We start from the raw sequence: 18,303 nt of genomic DNA, 5'->3' as shown, positions 1-18,303 counted from the left end.
GGTCTAAGGCTCAAATTGAATCCACTAATGTTTCATAGAATGGAGACAATTGTAAAATAATATTTACTGTTTCCCATTAGTATCACATTGTGTCCAAAGCATGCTGACGTTCTGATTATACTCTGGTCTAATATTGCTCACAATAGGACAACTGATGCCTACCATATAAATGTATTCTTAATGCTTTAATAATAAAATGATTATCATGTTATTGTGAATGTTGCATCATTTGCTCATATATTGATCTATGCTGTTTATACCGCGATTATATTCTATGATCTCCCGGACAGTAGTGAGTGTAGCTTAAAGAAATCATCTTGTTTAAACACAAAACTTTCCCGTCCTTGGCAGCTATTCAGTACTCTACAGGATTTTATTACGTTATCTCTACACCCGACACTAGTCCTATATTGTAGTGATACAATATCACCATCCGTATGTAGGGAGCCACTCATTGTTTTTTCTCGCTGGAATACAAGAAAATAATTTCTGGTTAAATTACAACGACTGGAATTTGAATTACAAAAAAGAAAAAGCTATTTATTGTAACTCGTGTCATACCCGCGCTGGCCTGTTATATTATATACTTTACGTAACTAATAACGGTAGAAACCAAAATTCTTGGCGGGCTATTTGAAAGTATCAACGGCTTTGTGTCAGCCAATCAGGAAGATGGGCGCCTTTAATTCATCAAATCACAACGCAGCACTGCGCATAAATAGAGTTGTTGCCGGCTGTTCTTCACTCATTCCTTCTAATTTCCTACATAACTGTATTGTATATAGCAGGATGGCCAGGACCAAGCAGACTGCTCGCAAATCTACTGGTGGTAAAGCTCCTCGCAAGCAGCTGGCAACCAAAGCCGCCCGGAAGAGCGCCCCAGCTACCGGCGGCGTGAAGAAGCCTCACCGCTACCGACCAGGGACTGTTGCCCTCCGAGAGATCCGACGCTATCAGAAATCCACCGAGCTGCTGATCCGCAAGCTGCCCTTCCAGCGCCTTGTGAGGGAGATCGCCCAGGACTTTAAGACCGACCTGCGTTTCCAGAGCTCTGCCGTCATGGCCCTACAGGAGGCCAGCGAGGCTTATCTGGTCGGACTTTTCGAGGACACCAACCTGTGCGCCATCCACGCCAAGAGGGTGACCATCATGCCCAAAGACATCCAGCTGGCCCGCAGGATCCGAGGGGAGAGGGCATAGATGATACTCGGCACTCCTATACACGCAACACAAAGGCTCTTTTCAGAGCCACCACATCTTTCTAAATGAGCTGAAGCATAAACTACACCTCAATTCAAGTGGAAGACCGTTGTTAAAATCTCAGCTCCGTTTCACCTCTAGGTGGGGTGGGGTCTACATGACCAGTCCCTTACTAAGTAGCCACACATCACACAGTATTTACTCTCTAGTCCCCCCGCATTTTCCTGTCGCTGCCTTCGACAACGTCAGAAGTCTCTCGTCTCCCCAGCGTCAAGTTATGGCAAAGGGAACAACCAGACTAGAAGACACAAGTAGCCGTTTCAATGCAAGTTATATAGCCTTTAACGTATTGAATCAGAATGTTCGTCTTCCCTGTACAGTTCACGCGGAGCTGCATTCCTGTCCAGAACCATCCCCACGTTCTATACACAGTCATAGCATTATATGGCTGCAGGTCTCTGCACTATTACAAGACGTACATAAGAGCGTATAATGGCTCTTCCACTAAATCGGCCTCGTTTACTAGCAGTGGTAAACCGTGAATAAGCTCTTTAGGGACGTAGTGGGTGGCTCTGAAAAGAGCCTTTGTGTTGCGGGGACGAGTGTCTAGTAGTAAAATCACTTGCTCTTAGCTGCCTTGTGGCTCTCGGTCTTCTTGGGCAGCAGCACGGCCTGGATGTTGGGCAGGACGCCTCCTTGGGCGATGGTCACCCCACCGAGCAGCTTGTTTAGCTCTTCGTCGTTGCGCACAGCCAACTGTAAGTGGCGGGGGATGATGCGGGTCTTCTTGTTGTCGCGGGCGGCGTTTCCGGCAAGTTCCAGGATCTCAGCCGTCAGATACTCGAGCACTGCGGCCAGGTACACCGGGGCCCCGGCTCCTACACGCTCAGCATAGTTTCCCTTCCTCAGCAGACGGTGAACGCGACCAACTGGGAACTGGAGACCGGCCCGAGATGAGCGAGTCTTTGCCTTAGCCCGGGTCTTGCCGCCTTGTTTCCCTCTTCCAGACATGCTCGGCACACAGAAATTAAAATACACTCAACCTGGTTGAACTAGTAACGAAAATGAGCTTGCCCTCCTTGTTATATACACACTCAGACCGGATCCACTGCTTGCTCTGTGATTGGTCTGCTTAAACAGCAATTCATGTAGTACAAATTCATGGACTGACCAATCAGCAAATGACGGTTGGATGTTTGAGACCGCATTTACATCACGTGACACGTCTACCCAATAGTGCATCTAGCATGGGTAAAGCCTTATTTGCATGAGCTACTTATAAATGCAACAGGTCTTAGCCCCCTTAGCCAAGTCTGCTCCGGCGGCTAAGAAAGGCTCAAAGAAAGCGGTGACCAAAACCCAGAAGAAAGATGGGAAGAAGCGTAGGAAGACCAGAAAGGAAAGTTACGCCATTTACGTGTACAAGGTGCTGAAGCAGGTGCACCCTGATACCGGCATCTCCTCCAAGGCTATGGGCATCATGAACTCCTTTGTGAATGATATATTTGAGCGCATTGCTGGGGAAGCTTCCCGCCTGGCTCATTATAACAAGTGCTCCACCATCACCTCCCGGGAGATCCAGACCGCTGTACGACTGCTGCTGCCGGGTGAACTGGCCAAGCACGCCGTGTCCGAGGGCACCAAGGCCGTCACCAAGTACACCAGCACCAAGTGATCTGCTTTCTTTCTCCTTCCCACATAAAAAACACAAAGGCTCTTCTAAGAGCCACCCACCTCCTCTAATCGGGCTTTAACTATTGCTGTGATCCCTATTCTGGGCTGATAGTAACGTGCTCTTCCAGTCTTTTATACATTTATTTATTTTTTTATTTATCAAGTGTAAGCAAAAGTATTGCCAAGGCGATTCCACTAATGTACATTCTGTATCCTGTGTTGGCGCTCAGCTAGAACAGCTTTGGAATTTTTGCTCTTTAATAATATGTTGGATATTGAACATTGGTAGCTGCACTAATCTGTGCAGCAGCAGCGACCTCATGTGGTCACTGGTGGAATAGCATTTATGTATAAAATTCGTTTGTCTCATCTGCAATATCTGTCCGCAGTATTATACTTGTACAGTTTTAAATGTCAGTTAAGCTCAATAAACAATTAGATTATTCCCTTCATTTGCATTAATAAAAGCCACAAACTATTGTGTTCATTTTATTAAAATACATATAAAAATGTATACAATCTGCCTTTAATGTCTTTACAATTTTATATACATCTCACACACTGCGAGATGAAGTGCAGGGCACAATGGGCCTGATTTAGAGATGGACGCTAATGCAATGGAATCTGATTTTGCACGGAATGCAGCTGCTATAGTATCCTGTTTCCAAAGCTTACCTGAGCATAGGGATGCCCACTTCTGCCCTCTCATATCCGTCAGACTTCACGCACCAGCGTAAACATCAGTAATATTAGTGCAGATCGGGCAGCCATGCATCATATTCGGCAAGTCTGACCAGCCGCAAACACTGCAGCTATCCTGACACGCACAGAGCTCTTATGTTGCATAGGAGATCACACTGACTCATTTATGCATGCCCCTAAAACAGCGTTTAAATGGTTAGACACGCCAGCGTTTGCCTACCCACCCCTGCTTACCTCCCCCAAATGCTAACTACCTGGCACTCACTTTGCAGATGAAAATATTGCGTAACAATTGCTGCGCGTGCATCTTGCACACATGCACAACGGCAAAAAATCGCTCAATCTACGTAAATATTGGCATTGCGTACATTTCTGAATCAGGCCCACTGTGCCAAGGTAAAGTGGATTTAAGCAAGTTCACCTGAGCTGTCTCCGTTGTCTAAAGAAGCTTCCATGTTATACCTTCCGGAGTTAAAGCACTGAAGCATATTTTAGAACTTGGTTTAAAACCCTGACAGCAAATCCCCAAGCATTATAACCCTTACCTGACATAAAGAATACCACATACAGGACCTGATTCAGAGCCGGTCGCTAAGGCACGATTGCTCGCAGCTGCTACGAGTGACGAAATGCAACACAAGCAATTGCTCGCAATGCACAGCACAAGCGGGTAAACACCCATCCCAAGTAAGACCACTGAGTGCCGCTTATTGGAATGTATATGGATGCTAAACAAGCAGGCACCGTGGCTGATGATTACACGGAAGGAGAGTGCTGTGCCATTGGATCTGATATATACAGTCAGGTCCATAAATATTGGGACATTGACAGAATTTTCAGATTTTGGCCTCTATTCACCACCACAATGGTTTTGAAATGAAACAAACAAGATGTGCTTTCAGATTTAATTTGAGGGTCATTACATCCAAATCGGGTGAACGGTGTAGGAATTACAACAGTTTCAATATGTGCCTCCCACTTTTTAAGGGGCCAAAAGTAATGGGACTATCAACTCAAAAGCTATTTCATGGACAGATGTGGGCTATTCCCTCATTATTTCATTATCAATTAAGCAGGTAAAAGGTCTGGAGTTGATTCTAGGTGTGACATTTGCATTTGGAATCAGTTGCTGTCAACTCTCAATATGAGATCCAAAGAGCTGTCACTATCAATGAAGCAAGTCATCATTAGGCTGAAAAATCAAAACAAACCCATCAGAGAGATAGAAAAAACATTAGGTGTGGCCGAATCAACTGTTTAGAACATTCTTAAAAAGAAAGAACGCACTGGAGAGCTCAGCAACACCAAAAGACCCGGAAGACTACGGAAAATAACTGTGGTGGATGACAGAAGAATTATTTCCCTGGTGAAGAAAAACCTCTTCACAACAGTTGGCCAAATCAAGAACACTCTTCAGGAGGTAGATGTATATGTGTCAAAGTCAACAATCAAGAGAAGACTTCACAAGAGTGAATATAGAGGGTTCACCACAAGATGCAAACCATTGGTGAGCCACAAAAACAGGAAGACCAGATTAGAGTTTGCCAAACAACATCTAAAAAAGCCATTACAGTTCTGGAACAACATCCTATGGACAGATGAGACAAAGATCAACTTGTACCAGAGTGATGGGAAGAGAAGAGAAGGAAAGTAACTGCTGATGATCCAAAACATACCACCTCATCAGTGAAGCATGGTGGTGGTAGTGTCGTGGCGTGTGCATGTATGGCTGCCAATGGAACTGGTTCCCTTGTATTTATTGATGATGTGACTGCTGACAAAAGCAGCAGAATGAATTCTGAAGTGTTTCGGGCAATATTATATGCTCATATTCAGTCAAATGCTTCAGAACTCATTGGACGGCGCTTCACAGTGCAGATGGACAATGACCCGAAGCATACTGCAAAAGCAACCAAAGAGTTTTTTAAGGCTAAAAAGTGGAATGTTATGCAATGGCCAAGTCAATCCCCTGACCTGAATCCGATTGAGCATGCATTTCACCTGATGAAGACAAAACTGGAGGGAAAATGCCCCAAGAACAAGCAGGATCTGAAGACATTTGCAGTAGAGGCCTGGCAGAGCATCACCAGGGATGAAACCCAGCGTCTGGTGATGTCTATGCATTCCAGACTTCAGACTGTAATTGCCTGCAAAGGATTTGCAACAAAGTATTAAAAAGTGAAAATTAGATTTAGGATTGTTTAGTTTGTCCCATTACTTTTGGCCCCTTAAAAAGTGGGAGGCACATATAGAAACCGTTGTAATTCCTACACCGTTCACCTGATTTGGATGTAATTACCCTCAAATTAAATCTGAAAGTCTGCAGTTAAATCACATCTTGTTTGTTTCATTTCAAAGCCATTGTGGTGGTGAATAGAGGCCAAAATATGAAAATTCTGTCAATGTCTCAATATTTATGGACCTGACTGTATATATATATATATATATATATATATATATATATATATATATATATATGTTAAATTAAAATGAACATATAGACAGATGGAGAGGGTTTTTTTTTTTTTTTTAAATACCTAATGGATTATCTTAAACAAAAAACATGTGTTCTGTTTTTATTATATTTTTTTTCAAAATGTAAATTTTTTTAAAGCTCCCTTTGGATAGCAATGGCTGGATACAATGTCAAGTTATTCCTTGTAGGGTTACGGATACCCTCATCCAGGAGGCACTAGCCAGATTCTCTTTTGGACATAACATTCCAGTACAAGCTCGCAAGAGAATCTGTGTGGAAATAATCAAGATCATCATGTTGATGTTTATTTTGTCAGAAAAAAGTAGGTATTTTATTTATTTTACAAACAAAGGAAAAATGGCTTGAGAATGTTGTTGTTTTTTCATGATTAACAAACACAACAAAGTCTCTTTTGTTGTCCCAATGCTTTAAGCCCAATGGTCAATATATAATTTGTAACATAGCAAGGTGTTTTTTTCCCAAATTAATTGAAGCTGTAAATCTTATTAGGTGGGATGACCACTGAGAGTGCTTCGGTCAAATAAATGCGAGGTGACGTGTACAATGACGTTGTCCTTTAATTATGGACGCCCATGAAATAGGGTGGTAAAGTGGGCACAGGCACCAATTTATGCATTTCAATACGTAGCTATAGTTGAGCAAAGGTTAAATAGCCTTGGGAAACAAAGTTGACACTTGGAATCCGAATCCACAGAGGGGGGTCACTTACATGTGACACTCACTTGCAATTGGCATTGCCCAACAAGGTTTTGGGCAAAAAATAGGGTGGTTAAGAGGGCACAGGCACCAATTTATTCATTTTAATACGTAGTTGTATTTGTGCAAAGGTTAAATAGCCTTGGGAAACAAATTTGACACTGTGAACCTATTCAGGGGGGTCACTTACAAAATGCTCTCTTGCAATTGACCTTGCCCAACAAGATTTTGGGCAGGAAATCTGATGGCAAAGTGGGCACAGGGACCATTTTATAAATTAGACTGATCTGCCATCCGAGAAACCGATTTGTAAGCTATACCCACATCAGGCATATAGTGTTACCCACAGCAACCAAGCCCCGGAGTGCATCACTTTCCAGGGCTTCATGCATATGTGAAATGTGGCCAAACCCAGTGGCGGAACTCCTGGAGACAATGGAGTCATTTGCCGCCGGGCTCCAGCCCTTAAGGGGGCACCTGGCTCTATTGTCCCCCAGGCCGTTCCGGGCACTGCTATGGAGATGGAGCGCCGCTGATCGGCGCTCCACCTCCAGCGGCGTCAATACGGGGGGGTACTGTTGCACCCCCTATTTGCCGGGCACATGCTGAGTGTGTTAAGAGCAGGCGCCCGGCTCATTTTTTCCCACCGGCGGTAGCCGGAGGAACGGAGCTCACTCCTGAGCTCCGCTTCCAGTTCCGCAATGCACTATGGGAGTGATGTCATGACATCACTCCCATAATTCCGAGGAGCAGGTGCTGGGGATGGAAGGTAGCAGCACTGGAGCTGGGCTTCAGGTAAGTATTGTTTTTTGGTGTTTTTTTTTTTTTTTTTGTATGTGCGCTCGCGGGGGGGCTCACTACAGGGGGCATTATTGGTGGCACACTACAGGAGGTATTACTGGGGGCTCACTACAGGGGGCATTATTGGTGGCTCACTACAGGGGGCTTTACTGGGGGCTAACTACAGGGGGCATTACAGGGGGCATTACAGGGGCTTACTACAGGGGGAATACTACAGGGGTTTATTACTGGAGGCTTCCTACAGGGGGCATTACTGGGGGCTTACTACAGGGGGCTTTCTACAGGGTGCTTTCTACAGTGCATTACTGGGGGCTTTCTACAGGGGGCTTACTACAGGAGGCATTACTGGGGGCTTACTACAGGGGGCATTACGGGGGGATTACTACTGGAGGCACTACAGGGATTTTACTACTGGGGGCTTACTACTGGGAGCACTACAGGGGGCTTACTACTGGGGGCACTACAGGTGCCCTTACTACTGGGAGCACTACAGGGGGCTTTCTACAGGGGGTATTACTGGGGGCTTACTACTGGGGGCACTACAGGGAGTTTACTACTGGGGGCTTACTACTGGGGGCACTACAGGGGCCCTTTCTACTGGGGCACTGCAAAGGAGGATGTTACGGGGGGGGCACTACATAGGTGGCACTGCATAGGGGGACCTCTACAGAGGGCACTGCACAGGGGGACCACTACTGGGGAACTGCATAGGGGGGCGGCAGCTGGGGCTGGCATAGGTGCTGGGGGGGTGGTACATTTTAATTTTGGGGGGGGGCACCAACATTTATCTTGCCTCCGGGCACCTGGGATGAAGTTACGCCACTGGTCAAACCCGCATTTTCGGGGTTTGACCGCACTTGTCACCTTGCTGTATCCCTCCCACAATGGAGTAGGTACATGTAATTTTGAAATTGCCTGCGACTGTCTTCCCTCTCATTTTCTATATTCAGATCATTTAAGTATCCTTTAATGCAATCTTCTGCATCACTCCATCAATGTAATTAGAGATGGGACAAATGTAATAGTGTCCAAGTCTGTAACATGTGTGTGTATGGAGCTATTCTCCCACATTTTTAGTAACCCTATGTAAACAGTAATAGGGTACGAGAACATGCAAACTCACGTTTCTTACCCCCCACAACTCACAATGGCAAAAGACCCATCTAGATGTTTTGCCATTGTGAGGATACAAGTTGGGCAATGTAATAGAGTGCGAGTGTTTAACTATATATGTGCAGCCCTCCAACTGCGAGTTCACTCACAGAGCCTCACAGCCGCAGCCTGAATGACAGTCTGTGGCGTTTAGGTGGCGGATCGGGCGCATTCCCAGGCAGCGACCCTGTAAATGAGTGCGCGTTGCCCCCGTTTTCTGGGAGGGAAGTGGCAAAGGTCTGCGTGGGTGCACGTAGACTTCCTGCCCTCGCAAGCTTCAGCTGCTGCAGCCTGGTTGAAGGGGCAACAATCGGGACTGATGGTCGCAGTGCTGAGATCATGCAGATGCAGTAAGGATGTGTCTGACATCTCCTTCTGTATTTGCATTTTAAATGGACGGAATTGCACAGCTGCTTGTGTGCGGCTGTACAATTCCGTCCATCTCTGAATAAGGCCACTGTCTGAGAATGTGAGTCTAGCCTGAGCAGGTCCAAGTTACACAGAAACATGCACAGCTCAGTGAGATCCATGCATGTGTCTGAGTGTAAAAAAAACAATTATGTGTGCCCCTCCCCCCCATCCACAAGTATAACCAGACCCAAGCTCTGTTGAGCCTGTCCTGGTTCTTAAAATACCGGTGAGAAAATGTGTATGGTTCCCCTGTATCTTATGAACCAGCACAAGTCTCTGTTGAGCCGGTCCTGGTTGTGGAAATACAGGAGACAAAATGACTAGCGGTCCCCTGTATTTTCCATAACCAGCACCTGACTCTTTCTAGTGGTGGTGTAATGCCACAGCTGGGAAACCCTTTCACCGAGTACCCTGGCCAAAGCTTTGTACCTGATCACTAGTCAGCCCAGGCCGGGGATCCCTTGGAAGATGGCAAATCCCAAATAAAAGGGGTTCCACTTCTCCAGGGCACCCTGGGCCTGGCATAATATCCCAGGGCTATCCTTGGCACCCCTGGCTGGTGGGTGTTGGGTTGTACTTGTAAAATAAAGTTTATTTTGAAAGAATGTAATTATAAAGTTATATTTTACTATTTTATTTGCTAACAAGTGCACTGATCTCAACTTCCGATTTGGGCCGATTCCCACAAATATTTCTCAGAAACCGGCCCATGCACATGTGCAAAAAGTGTGCACTAAAGCTACTTATTCAAATAAATACAATTTGTACCTGTGCCCACTTAGCCAGCGTATTTCATGCCCAAAACCTTGTTGGGCCATACAATATGCAAGTTGGTCATATGAAGGTGACCCACTCTATTGGTTGCAATTGTCAAATTTGTTGCCCAAGGCAAAGTACAAGTTGGTCATATGTATGAGACCCCCCTGTTGGTTAATAGTGTCAAGTTATTGGCCCAATGCTGTTTATCCTTTGCAAAAATACAGCTACTTATTCAAAATAGTATAGTTTGGTGCCTGTGCCCACTTTGCCAGCCTATTTCATGCCCAAAAACTTGTTTGACCAGGCAAAGTACAAGTGAGTCATATGTAAGTGACCCCCTCTATTGGTTTCATGTGTCATTGTTATGGCCCAATGCTATTTAACCATTGCAGAAGTACAGCTACTTATTCAAATCAATACAATTTGAACCTGTGCCCACTTTGCCAGCCTATTTCATGACCAAAAACCTTGTTGGGCCAGCAAAATACAAGTGGATCATATGTAAGTGACACCCCGCTGTTGGTTGGAATTGTCAAATTTGTTGCCCAAGACTATTTAACCCTTGCAACACTACATCTACTTATTCAAAATGTTATCATTTGGTGCCTGTGCCCATGTTGCCAGCCTATTTCTTGCCCAAATCCTTGTTGGGCCAGGCAAAATACAAGTGGATCATATGTAATTAACCTCCTTCTGTTTATTTGCAATTGTCAAATTTGTGGCCCAAGGCTATTTAACCCTTGCAACACTACAGCTACCTAATTCAAATAGTACAATTTGTACCTTTGCCTATTTTGCCAGCCTATATCATGCCCAAATACTTGTTGGGCCAGGCAAATTACAAGTGGGTCATATGTAAGTGACCCATCTATGTAGCTTGCAAAAGTCAAATTTGTGGTGCAAGGCTATTTAACCCATGCAACACTACAGCTACTTATTCAAACTTGTAAAATATTGTGCCTTTGCCAGCCTATTTCATGCCCAAAACCTTGTTGGGCCAGGCAAAATACAAGTAGGTCATATGTAATTGACCTCCTTTTGTTGGTTGCAATTGATTCATTTGTGGCCCAAACCTATTTAACCCTTGCAACACTACAGCTACCTAATTTAAAAAGGTAAAATATTATGCCTGTGCCCACTTCGCCAGCCTTTTTCATGCACAGAACATTGTTAGGCCAAGCAAAATACAAGAGGCTCTTATGTAAGTGACCCTCCTCTGTACGTTGTAATCGTCACATTTTTGACTCATGGCTGTTTAACCCTTGCAACACTACAGCTACTTAATTCAAAATAGTAAAATTTGTACCTGTGCCCACTTTGCCAGCCAATTTTATGCCCAAAACCTTTTTGGGCCAGGCAAAATAACAGTTGATCATATGTAAGTGACCCTTCTCTGTTTGTTTCAAGTGTAAATTGTGGCCCAAGGTTTTAACCCTTGCAAAACTACAGTTACTTATTCAAATATAGAAATTCTGGTCCCTGTGCCCACATTACCACCCTATTTCTTGCCAAAATCCTTTTTGGGCCAGGCAAAATACAAGTGGTTCATATGTAAGTGACCCCCATCTGTTGGTTGCAAATGTCAAATTTTTGGCCCAAGGCCATTTAACCCTGGCGACACTACAGCTACATATTCAAATTAATACAATTTGTACCTTTGCCAACTTTGCCAGCCTATATCATGCCCAAATACTTGTTGAGCCAGGCAAAAAAAAAAAGTGGATCACATGTAAGTGACATCCCTCTGTTGGTTGCAATGGTCAAATTTGTGGCCCAAGGCTATTTACCCTGGCAACACTACAGCTACTTGTCCAAAATGAGGAAATTTGGTGCCTGTGAACATTGTGCCAGCCTATTAAATGCCCAAAACCTTGTTGGGCCAGGCAAAATAAAAGTTGGTCATATGTGAGTGACCCTTCTCTGTTTGTTTCAAGTGTAATTTGTGGCCCAAGGCTATTTAACCCTTAAATCACTACAGCTACCTAATTCAAAATGGTGAAATATTGTGCTTGTGCCCACTTCGCCAGCCTTTTTCAGTCCCAGAAAATTGTTGGGCCACGCAAAATACAAGTGGCTCTTATGTAAGTGACCCTCCTCTGTACGTTGTAATGGTCACATTTCTCGCAAAAGGCTATTTAACCCTTGCAACACTACAGCTACTCAATTCAAAATGGTACAATTTGTACATGTACCCAATTTGCCAGCCAATTTTATGCCCAAAACCTTGTTGGTCCAGTCAATACACAAGTGGCTCATATGTAAGTGACCATTCTATGTTGGTTGGATGTGTCGAATTTGTGGCCCAAGGCTATTTAACACTTGCAATACTACAGCTACCTAATTCAAAATGGTAAAATATTGTGCCTGTACCCACTTTGCCAGCCTATTTCATGCCCAAAAACTGGTTGTGCCAGCCAGAGTAATAGTGGATCACATGTAAGTGATACCCCTCTGTTGGATACAAGTGTCACATTTGTGGCCCAATGCTATTTAACCCTTGCAACACTACAGCTACTTATTCAAATAAAGATCATTTGTACCTGTGCCCATTTTGCCAGCCAATTTTTTGCCCAAAACCTTGTTGGTCATGCAAAATTCAAGTGGCTCATATGTAAGTGACTCTTCTATATTGGTTGGAGGGGTTAAATTTGTGGCCCAAGGCTATTTAACCCTTTTAACTTTACAGCTACTTATTCAAAATTGTATAATTTGGTGCCTGTGCCAACTTCGCAAACTTATATCCTGCCCAAAACCTTGTTGGGAAAGGCAATATACAAATGGTTCTTATGTAAGTGACTCCCTCTGTAGGTTGCAAATGTCAAATTTGTGGCCCAAGGCTATTTAACCCTTACAACACTACATCTACATATTCAAAATGGCATAATTTGGTGCCTGTGCCCATGTTGCCAGCCTATTTCTTGCCCAAATCCTTGTTGGGCCAGGCAAAAAACATATGGGTCATATGTAATTAACCGCCTACTGTTTACTGCAACTGTCAAATTTGTGGCCCAAGGCTATTTAACACTTGCAACACTACAGCTACATATTCAATACAATACAATTTGTACCAGTGTCCACTTTGTCAGCGTATATTATGCCAAAAACCTTGTTTTGCCAGTCAAAACACAAGTGGGTCATATGTAAGTTACCCTTCTCTGTTGGACGGAAGTGTGAAATTTGTGGTCTAATGCTATTTAAACCTTTTTAACACTGCAGCTACTTATTCAATATGTTACAATTTGATGCCTGTCCCAACTTCATTAGCATATTTCATGCCCAAAACATTGTTGGGCCAGGCAAAATACAAGTGGGTCCAATATAAGTGCCCCCCTCTGTAGGTGGCAATGGTTACATTTGTGGCATGAGGCTGTTTAACCCTTGCAAAACTACAGCTACTTCTTCAAATCAATACAATCTGTGCCCACTTTGCCAGCCTATTTCATGCCCAAAACATTGTTAAGCCAGGCACTATATTACTGGGTCATATGTAAGTGACCCTGCTCTGTTGATTACAAGTTTCACATTTGTGGCCCACGGCTATTTAAACCTCCCAAACTACAGCTATTCATTCAAATGAATAAAATTTGTAACTGTGCCCATTTTGCCAGCCAATTTTATGCCCAAAACCTTGTTGGGTAATGCAAATTTCAAGTGGCTCGTATGTAAGTGACCCTTCTATGTTGGTTGGAGGTGTCAAATGTGTGGCCCAAGGCTAATTAACCCTTTTAAGTTTACAGCTACTTATTCAAAATGGTATAATTTGGTGCCTGTGCCAAATTCGAAAGCTTATTTCATGCCCAAAACCTTGTTAATCAAGGCAAAATACAGGTGGGTGTTATGTGAGTGACCCCCTTCTGTGGGTTGCAAAGGTCAAATTTGTGGCCCAAAGGCTATTTAACCCTTGCTACACTACAGCTACTTATTCAAATCAATACAATTTGTACCCGTGTCCATTTTGCCAGCCTATTTTATACCCAAAACCTTTTTGGGCTAGGCAAAATAATAGTTGATCATATGTAAGTGACCCTTCTCTGTTTGTTTCAAGTGTAAATTGTGGCCCAATGCTATTTAACCCTTGCAAAACTAAAGCTACTTATTCAAATCAATATATTTTGCTCCTTTGCTTCTTTGCCAGCCTAATTCGTGCCCAAAACCTTGTTGGGCCAGGCAAGATATAATTGGGGCATATGTAAGTGACCTCCCTCTGTTGGTTGCAAGTGTCAAATTTGTGGCCCAAGGCTATTTAACCCTTACTACACTACATCTACATATTCAAAATGGTATAATTTGGTGCCTGTGCCCATGTTGCCAGCCTATTTCTTGCCCAAATCCTTGTTGGGCCAGGCAAAAAACATATGGGTCATATGTAATTAACCGCCTTCTGTTTACTGCAACTGTCAAATTTGTGGCCCAAGGCTATTTAACACTTGCAACACTACAGCTACATATTCAATACAATACAATTTGCACCTTTGCCCTCTTTGCCAGCCTGTATTATGCCAAAAACCTTGTTGGGCCAGTCAAAACAAAAGTGGGTCATATGTAAGTTACCCTTCTCTGTTGGACGGAAGTGTCAAATTTGTGGTCCAATGCTATTTAACCCTTTTAACACTACAGCTACTTATTCAAGATGTTACAATTTGGTGCCTGTGCCCACTTCATTAGCATATTTCATGCCCAAAACATTATTGGCCAGTCAAAATACAAGTGGATCCAAAATAAGAGCCCTCCTCTGTAGGTTGCAATGGTCACGTTTGTGGCTTGAGGCTGTTTAACCCTTGCAAACCTACAGCTAATTGTTCAAATCTGTGCCCAGTTTGCCAGCCTATTTCATGCCCAAAACATTGTTAAGCCAGCCAAAATATTGCTGGGTCATATGTAAGTGACCCTGCTCTGTTGATTACAAGTTTCACATTTGTGGCCCACGGCTATTTAAACCTCCCAAACTACAGCTATTCATTCAAATGAATAGAATTTGTACCTGTGCCCATTTTGCCAGCCAATTTTATGCCCAAAACCTTGTTGGGTAATGCAAATTTCAAGTGGCTCGTATGTAAGTGACCCTTCTATGTTGGTTGGAGGTGTCAAATGTGTGGCCCAAGGCTAATTAACCCTTTTAAGTTTACAGCTACTTATTCAAAATGGTATAATTTGGTGCCTGTGCCAAATTCGAAAGCTTATTTCATGCCCAAAACCTTGTTAATCAAGGCAAAATACAGGTGGGTGTTATGTGAGTGACCCCCTTCTGTGGGTTGCAAAGGTCAAATTTGTGGCCCAAAGGCTATTTAACCCTTGCTACACTACAGCTACTTATTCAAATCAATACAATTTGTACCCGTGTCCATTTTGCCAGCCTATTTTATACCCAAAACCTTTTTGGGCTAGGCAAAATAATAGTTGATCATATGTAAGTGACCCTTCTCTGTTTGTTTCAAGTGTAAATTGTGGCCCAATGCTATTTAACCCTTGCAAAACTAAAGCTACTTATTCAAATCAATATATTTTGCTCCTTTGCTACTTTGCCAGCCTAATTCGTGCCCAAAACCTTGTTGGACCAGGCAAGATATAATTGGGGCATATGTAAGTGACCTCCCTCTGTTGGTTGCAAGTGTCAAATTTGAGGCCCAAGGCTACTGAAGCCTTGCAAAACTACAGCTACTAATTAAAATCAATACAATCTGCAGCTGTGCCCACTTTGCCAGCCTATTTCATGCCCAAAACCTTTTTTAACCTGGCAAAATACAAGTCGGTCATTTGTAAGTGACCCCCCTCTTTTGGTTGGAAGTGTCAAATTTGTGGCTCAACGCTATTTAACTCTTGCAAAACTAAAGCTACTGATGTGCCCAGCTATAACGTGGCATCACAGCGTTATCTCTCACGCCACGCATGGCACGCCACACACCACGCCATGAGTCGCGCCACAAAGAAAGTTTAGTAGTGAAATAAGTCATTACGTGTAATACAACATTTTGCCCACCAGATGTCACTTTTCCTAAACTACATAGCGCATGCGTCTGATTTCATTACGTGTAGTCCTTTTAGTGTAGTCCTCGGTCCAGTAGGGCGTATCGGTCGGCATTGAGTAAGGACTGTTCTCACGTCATCTCTTTCCTCCTAGGTACTGTACAGTAGTCATGTCCGTGTCCAGCTCGGAACTCCAGGACATGCCAGCGCAGAAGAAAGAAGCGTGGGACAGTAGAGGACTACTGGGGTGGAAAGCTAAAGAAGTCCCCCCCCCCTCTGTAAAGCATGTTACTGTAGGTTAAATAAAAATTGTCATTAATTTATACAATTGGTGTTTGTACTGTATGTAATTCAGTCTTTAAGTGCGCCTGAGACCCAACACGTGCATCTGTCATTAAAAAGGTACAAAAAGTCAATAACACACAGATGCAGGGGTGTATCGTCATATTGGCCAGGATTTCACTCACCAGGGGCGCGCCGGCCGATGGGGGTTGCCGCCCACAGTCATATACTGTACAGTATCCCTGTTGCCCATCACAGTGATTTCAAGCTGCCCGGCACTTACAGTAGAATACAGTACAGTAGACATACAGTACTGTATACACTGAGGGACGTTTTCAATTTAGGGGTGGTCTATTTACTTTTTTTAGCCGGTCTCGTCTTTTCACTCCAAGGGGTGTATTTACTGTACTAAGCAGTGTTAGGAGACAGAGTGAGAAGTGATAAAAAAGTGATAAGGTGTCAGTCAATCAGCTCCCAACTGTCATTTTTCAAACACCACCTGTGAGATGACAGTTGGGAGCACATTGGTTGGCACTTTTTCACCCATTGGAGCAAAAACACGTGATTAGCTAAAAAAAAGTTTACTCTTGTCGTGTATTTATTTAGTTAAAGCTTAGACAGATAAAATTTTAGATAAATAGCACCAACCAATCAGATCCTAACTGTCACTGTACAGGCTGTGTTTGAAAAATGACAGTTACTGTAGTACAGTAGCTAATTGGTTGGTGCTACTGTATTTACAGTTTCTCGAATTTTTTATCTCTCCAAGCTTTATTAAATCACCCCTTAAGAGTGGTGTGCAATTAATAAAAGTACTGAATGGGTGACTTACTGTACTGTATTTTCTTACCTTTTAGTTGTTACAGTATCAATAAATGTAAATACAGTATACTGTACTTTATCCACAGAACCAAGTAAAGACAGAAAACGTTGTACTGAATAAAACAAATTTTAATAAAAATCATAAATAAACAAAAATAAGGTGACCAAAAAATTAAAAAAAAGATCCACCAGGTGGTGGGCCATCTGCCGGTACAGGCCTAAAAAGAACATAATTTGTTCTGTGGAGAGAAAAAAAAGGGTACAGTATTACAACACTAATATACAATATTGTACAATCTTGACACTAACGTAAATACTGTACTCTACCTCGAGTCAGGCGTGGTCCCTGCCTCCCTTGGGGTCCCTGCCTCCCTGAGGGTCCATGACTGAAGACTGTATTGGAAAAAAATATATTCACATTAACAGTGCTGTATTTACCTTTATATGGTATGGTGTTACTGTAAATGGTTTGGCTACTGTAGCTCCTAACAAAGTACTGTACAGTACATAAACAAACAGAACAATACAATGGCTACAGTACGGTACAATGCAGGAAAAGTACTATACAGTGTAAACATTGCTACACCAAAGGTGATTATACTGACTGAAGCTGGCAGACAGAGGGATACTTTTGGTGCGGTGCAGATACAGTACAGTAACCTCCCACAATTTAATGACTATTACTGTACAGTATCTGCAAAACATGTTTGCAAATGAATGATGACCCTGCACTGAACAAGTGCTTGTTCAGAGTAGGCTCATCACTTACTGTACTGACAAACAACTGCATGATTACAATGTCGTAATCATGCAGTGGTTGTCATACCGGTATCTTTAAGTGGATGGGCACCTTTAGAGTAATGTCCTTTATAAAAAAAATATATATATATACAAAGTCTGTAAGGAGAAGAGGTTGGAGATGCGTCTTTGTAGTAAAGAAGAGAGAGAAAGAGACACTGTGAAAACAAAAAAAAGGAGAGAGAGAGTACAAAAGAAGACAATATACTGTACAGTTGTGTAGGGTACAGTACTTACACGGCCTGTGAGGCCTGCTTGGCCCAGGTTCTGGCAACTGGCTGGTGGGGGGCTGTGGCCTTCCACGTTCCCGCACTGTGGGGAAAAAAAATATTCCTGTTACACAAGTACAGAAACAATTAGTGTGTAAGGAGAAGAGGTTGGAGATGGGTCTTTGGAGTACAGGAGGAAGAGAGAGGCACTGTAAAAAGGAGGGCACAATGTACAGTACAGTAGTGCACGGTACTTACTCAGGGCGGCAAGCCGCGTTCTAAATGTGGAAAATGGTGGTGGTGCCGCTGCCGTTGGTGGTGGTGTGACTGTGGAAA

At 43.4% G+C, this 18,303-nt stretch overlaps 3 protein-coding genes across 3 annotated transcripts; 2 read left to right on the top strand and 1 right to left on the bottom strand.

Moving 5' to 3' along the window:
* The first annotated feature begins 763 nt into the window (after positions 1–763).
* On the top strand, positions 764–1,254 carry LOC148478975 (histone H3). The gene has a single exon (XM_088455176.1). It carries the CDS (start codon positions 790–792, stop codon positions 1,198–1,200), a length of 411 nt encoding a protein of 136 aa, XP_088311302.1. The 5' UTR covers positions 764–789; the 3' UTR covers positions 1,201–1,254.
* A 509-nt stretch (positions 1,255–1,763) lies between these two features.
* Positions 1,764–2,295, bottom strand: LOC148478974 (histone H2A type 1-like). Its single transcript, XM_088455154.1, has one exon. It carries the CDS (start codon positions 2,209–2,211, stop codon positions 1,819–1,821), a length of 393 nt encoding a protein of 130 aa, XP_088311280.1. The 5' UTR covers positions 2,212–2,295; the 3' UTR covers positions 1,764–1,818.
* Positions 2,296–2,482: 187 nt separating this feature from the next.
* LOC148478973 (histone H2B 1.1-like) lies at positions 2,483–2,925 on the top strand. Its single transcript, XM_088455214.1, has one exon. It carries the CDS (start codon positions 2,483–2,485, stop codon positions 2,873–2,875), a length of 393 nt encoding a protein of 130 aa, XP_088311340.1. The 3' UTR covers positions 2,876–2,925.
* The last annotated feature ends 15,378 nt before the right edge of the window (positions 2,926–18,303 follow it).

Source organism: Taudactylus pleione, unplaced genomic scaffold (assembly GCF_031769625.1).
Source record: "Taudactylus pleione unplaced genomic scaffold, aTauple2 ptg000644l, whole genome shotgun sequence".
NCBI classification, from domain to species: domain Eukaryota; kingdom Metazoa; phylum Chordata; class Amphibia; order Anura; family Myobatrachidae; genus Taudactylus; species Taudactylus pleione.
Note: the sequence above shows the minus strand (reverse complement) of the source record. Positions and strands in the feature narration are given on the sequence as shown.

Bases quoted from the DNA above. Each gene is read 5' to 3' on its own strand.
- LOC148478975 (XM_088455176.1), top strand. From the start codon at position 790: ATGGCCAGGACCAAGCAGACTGCTCGCAAATCTACTGGTGGTAAAGCT.
- LOC148478974 (XM_088455154.1), bottom strand. From the start codon at position 2,211: ATGTCTGGAAGAGGGAAACAAGGCGGCAAGACCCGGGCTAAGGCAAAG.
- LOC148478973 (XM_088455214.1), top strand. From the start codon at position 2,483: ATGCAACAGGTCTTAGCCCCCTTAGCCAAGTCTGCTCCGGCGGCTAAG.